Consider the following 4,542-nt stretch of genomic DNA (forward strand, 5'->3'; position numbering starts at 1 on the left):
TTTATAGCTGTTCAGATAGATTTTTTTATTTATTTTCGTTCTCTCTTATGTTTTATAAATTTAGCCTTCTAGACATATGTTTCCTGATAAAGTTAATTCTGGGTACACGTAAGACGCTGAATAGAATGTACAGGATGAGTAACCCCTTAATATATACCAATGTTGATGAATTGTAAGTCATCGAGAATGAAATTCACTAAGCAGCCAATGCTAAGAGATTTATATTCAATACTACAATGTCTGGTCATATAGCTCTTTAACTGTTTTTGGTTCTTATACATCATTGACTTTCAAATATAAGGCTTCCTGGTTAAGTTAAATCCAGAAAAGCGCTTCGGACGCATGAAATTTATAACGTGTTGTTTTCATTTTTTTTTTACTATCATAAATTTTCATGTATGAAATTATGAAATAATTCTTAAAATAAGGTTACTACACTCCGAGGTTATATTTTCTTGGACTGTTCTATTTAGATCTATTTATGTTAACTGCTGCCAAATGTTTAAATTAATAAAATTACTGATATGATGCAATTACCATAAAAGTACAGTGGCAAATGCAAATTCCTGACAGCATTATGTTCATTTTTGTAAAGAACTTGCTACGACTAAGTAGACACATTGTCTCGGAATTTAACGTGCTAGCTAACTAGGTAAAACGTTACCTGCCCAGAATCTTTATCACAAAGCTGTGTGTTCATCGGATAAGCAATATTTACCAAATTCAAAGTCAATGTTTTGACACGAGCATGGATGAAACCAATTACATCACTTTTTTTACCGATCACATGCCCACAGAAGTCTCTGATATTCAAGAAATAAGTATTTTTTAACCCTAGCATAGATGTCATACGGTCACAAAACACAAAGTGTGTATGGCTTATGTGTCATATATATTTACCAAACATATGCAGACGAGTGGAACAGGTGTTGCAAATACTATCATTAATCTTACGTATAACAACTGTTTATTGAGAAAACACAGAGTTTTATTAATCACAATTTTTAATCCCCAAACAATTGTAAAGAATGACAGAAAGATCAAAGTAACTTTCATTAAAGGAAAATATATATTATACGTTCCTTAAACAAGAAACCTTTTTCAGAAATATATATACTCAATACATTCCGCCTCTGCGATAAACAACAATTCAATTAGTGATGCAACATTAACTGTGTCCTTTCATTTATTCGAATGAAATATTCATTATTAACGCAGAAGTAGACTGTTGCAATGGCTTCGATTCCAGCTAATATAAGTTTTAATGTCTGTTTGTCCGATTTTTCATTTTCTATCTACAATGACTTACATAAGCCAAACAATGTTTGCCTATCTCCGTTTAGTCTTGCTGCTTCACTCATGCTCCTTATGATGGGAACAAATGGATTGTCTAGAAACCAACTAAAATCGGTTTTATTTAAGAAAGGACTTCCAACTGGGGACATTGACCACAATTATAAAGTCTTGCATGATAACCTTCTGAGTAAAACACGTAATACACCCGGAATGCAGCTCTCAATCGCGAATCAGTTTTTTGTGGCGAAATGGCAAGTTCGAAGGCTCAAAAACAAGTTTAGAAGAAGTGCTAGACGAAATTATGGTTGTCAAGTTGCTCTAATGGATTTTGGTGACGAGCCATATACTCGTAATGTTATTAACAGATGGATAGAAGCACGCACCGGTAGAAAAATTAAAGAGTTTATACCAGACGGAATGCTCGACCAATTAACCTTTATGATACTCACAAATGTGGTGTATTTCAAAGGTCAATGGAAAAGCAAGTTCGATCCAAAGAAAACAACACAGCGAGATTTCTGGATGAACGAAAACAAAAAGGTGATGATAAATATGATGTGGCAAAAAAATACGTTCAAGGCTGGTGTCGACATGGATCTTAAGTGTAAAGCTGTCGAACTGCCATACAAGGGGGATAACATTTCAATGGTTATTATTCTTCCGAATGAAAAAGAAGGTTTACCAGAATTGGAAAAGAAATTGTCCACTCTAACATTTGATAATCTCGTTAAAAGATTGATCTCAAGACCAACAGAACTAGTTCTTCCTAAATTTAAAATTAAGGCAAAAATTGACCTAAAGGCTATTCTAAAGGGACTAGGAGTAACGGACATATTCGAGGCATTAAAGGCAGATTTTAGTCATATGGTACGATCTTGTGACCAGAAAGGAGACCTTTATGTTTCTGATGCGTTTCATGAAAGTGTTATTGAAGTGAACGAAGAAGGTAGTGTCGCTGCTGCCGTTTCGTCAATTTTCATGTTATTTCGATCAGCAAGGCCGTCCACGTTTGAATTTGTCGCAGATCACCCTTTTTTATTTGTGATAAAGGATATAAGTAGTGGAACTATTTTGTTTCTTGGAAGGTATTGTAATCCGGAAATTACTGCAATGAACCATATCAATAAAATCTCGACTACTTTATCTGAAAGTTCGCTAGTGTCTGCTAGCGAAAATAAAACGACCAAATCTGTCGAAGGCGCTGAAATAAAAACTGTATTGACAAATAATAAGAAAATTGTGTCAGAGAACCAACAAGATGAATGTTGCTGTCTTGGAGAATGTTCAACTAGTGACATAAATAGTTCAGCACATACTGAAGAGAAGATAGAAAGTTAATCTGTAATCAATAATGTGATGCCTATATATTGGATTTCTATTGAAAGGAAAATACTAAGTCATAACACACAATATCTCAGGATTGCATTTCTCTGTTCCTTTATTTAATAAAAAGAAAAATATGCCAAATAAACAACAATTATATGTTTAATCTCTTCGAGTGTGAATATATATATAGATATATGCATTTCAGGGGAAATCAGCTATCGACTCCTTCGTCAAGATTCCGGGTGATTATATAAGTATCTTATCATCTAGACATTAAGACACTGATTTATATGTTTTCCTTCGTTGCTTCCTTATAATAGAGGACGAAATCATCATTACAGTAAAAACCTCAACATTAAAATATATATACTAGTAAATGCAAAATTGTATACTTTTTAGTTTCTGTTTCGCACATGCGCAGTAATTCAGATGACGGAAGCTGCCCAGGTGGTTGATTCAATGACATATCGCACCTTTCAATGCAGTCTGACTAAAGCCAGCATCAACTATCCACTTGATTTTGCATTGGTATATAGTAGGGATACTGCTTTCAGCGCCAACTCACACTCAACCAACCCGATTTTTTTACCAACTCGTTCTTTAACACTACTGTTCCTTTATCAGAAAAAATATAAGATGGTATAGAATCATACGACTTCCCGCCAATACGTATATCTGATATCCAAACAGTATAATGAAAATAATATGGACTTCTTCCTCTTTCAAAGATTACACCTAGCTGATATTAATATTTATATTGTAACCTTTACAATACATATGTGTGTGCTAGAAATTGCATGACGCACAAAAATACATGTTAATACTCAGATATATATGTCAAAATTGAAAAAGATACACATACCAGCGTTTGAAGAAACAAACTTTGATATTTGTTGATGCAGATAATATAAATATTGTTAGAAATTTTGCCTTTCTTGTATTATTTAATAATATGCAATCCAATATGCGTACAATACAAATGATGATGCTTTGTACTCATGAAACTGTACAAAATTGGTAAAGGTTTGGCAGAAAGTTGTGTACAAGTTTTAACACAGAGGCCAAAGATACCAAAGGGAAATAAAAATTCAGTTATTTCAAAATTGCATTTGAATAGGAAAACCTATTTTACACAAGAGAGGCGAAAGATATCTAATAAAATCAAATCAAATTGACAATGCCATGGCAAAAAACGAAAAACGACGAAAAAAAACAAACAACAATACACAAAACACAACTGGTGCAACAGTACAGCTTGTACTTGGTTTTTAAATTTTGAATTGAATATTCATTGCAACCAATATAACAAAGTACAACTCATGTATCCGAGGGCCTGTGATTTATACAGATAATTTCATTTCACTTTTTTCAATATAGAGTTGTATCTCTTTGTACATCACGTATTTCGTGTATGTATATGTAACCTTGCACAATTTGTGTAGCCGTTGAAATTTGAAGTAAAATTATCCAGTCAAAAGTTAGAACTGTGTAAAAACTCGTCAAGTAGACCAGACTTTAAATGTGGTACGCCAGACGCGCTTTTCGTCTACATAAGACCCATCAGTGACACTCGAATAAAAACAGTTGCAACGCCATTTCAAATATTGCGATGTAGAAGAGCATTGATAATCGAAACTTATGAAAGGTTGTGCCAAATACGACAGAGGCAAACTATATCAAGGAGAAACTTCAGACATGAAATAGATTCTTTTGGGACGTTAAAAGCTAAAATTTACTAAGGTATGGGAATCCGTCTGAAAATGTAATTGGTTGAAAATATTTCTGTTAATGTTTTTGTTTGAAATCTTTCAGAGACTGTTATTTTTATGCATCTATATAGAAGATAAAAGTGGTGAATTAAACCCATACCTGAAAGGCTCTTACCGGAATCGACAATGATAATCAATAAACATGTATGCA

General features: G+C 33.3%; 1 protein-coding gene across 1 annotated transcript; it reads left to right on the top strand.

Moving 5' to 3' along the window:
* The first annotated feature begins 1,257 nt into the window (after window positions 1-1,257).
* LOC127701061 (leukocyte elastase inhibitor-like) lies at window positions 1,258-3,502 on the top strand. Its single transcript, XM_052204847.1, has one exon. It carries the CDS (start codon window positions 1,360-1,362, stop codon window positions 2,632-2,634), a length of 1,275 nt encoding a protein of 424 aa, XP_052060807.1. The 5' UTR covers window positions 1,258-1,359; the 3' UTR covers window positions 2,635-3,502.
* Window positions 3,503-4,542: the final 1,040 nt, after the last annotated feature.

The sequence above is a fragment of the Mytilus californianus genome, unplaced genomic scaffold (genome assembly GCF_021869535.1).
Source record: "Mytilus californianus isolate M0D057914Y unplaced genomic scaffold, xbMytCali1.0.p SCAF_5, whole genome shotgun sequence".
NCBI classification, from domain to species: domain Eukaryota; kingdom Metazoa; phylum Mollusca; class Bivalvia; order Mytilida; family Mytilidae; genus Mytilus; species Mytilus californianus.

Bases quoted from the DNA above. Each gene is read 5' to 3' on its own strand.
- LOC127701061 (XM_052204847.1), top strand. From the start codon at position 1,360: ATGCTCCTTATGATGGGAACAAATGGATTGTCTAGAAACCAACTAAAA.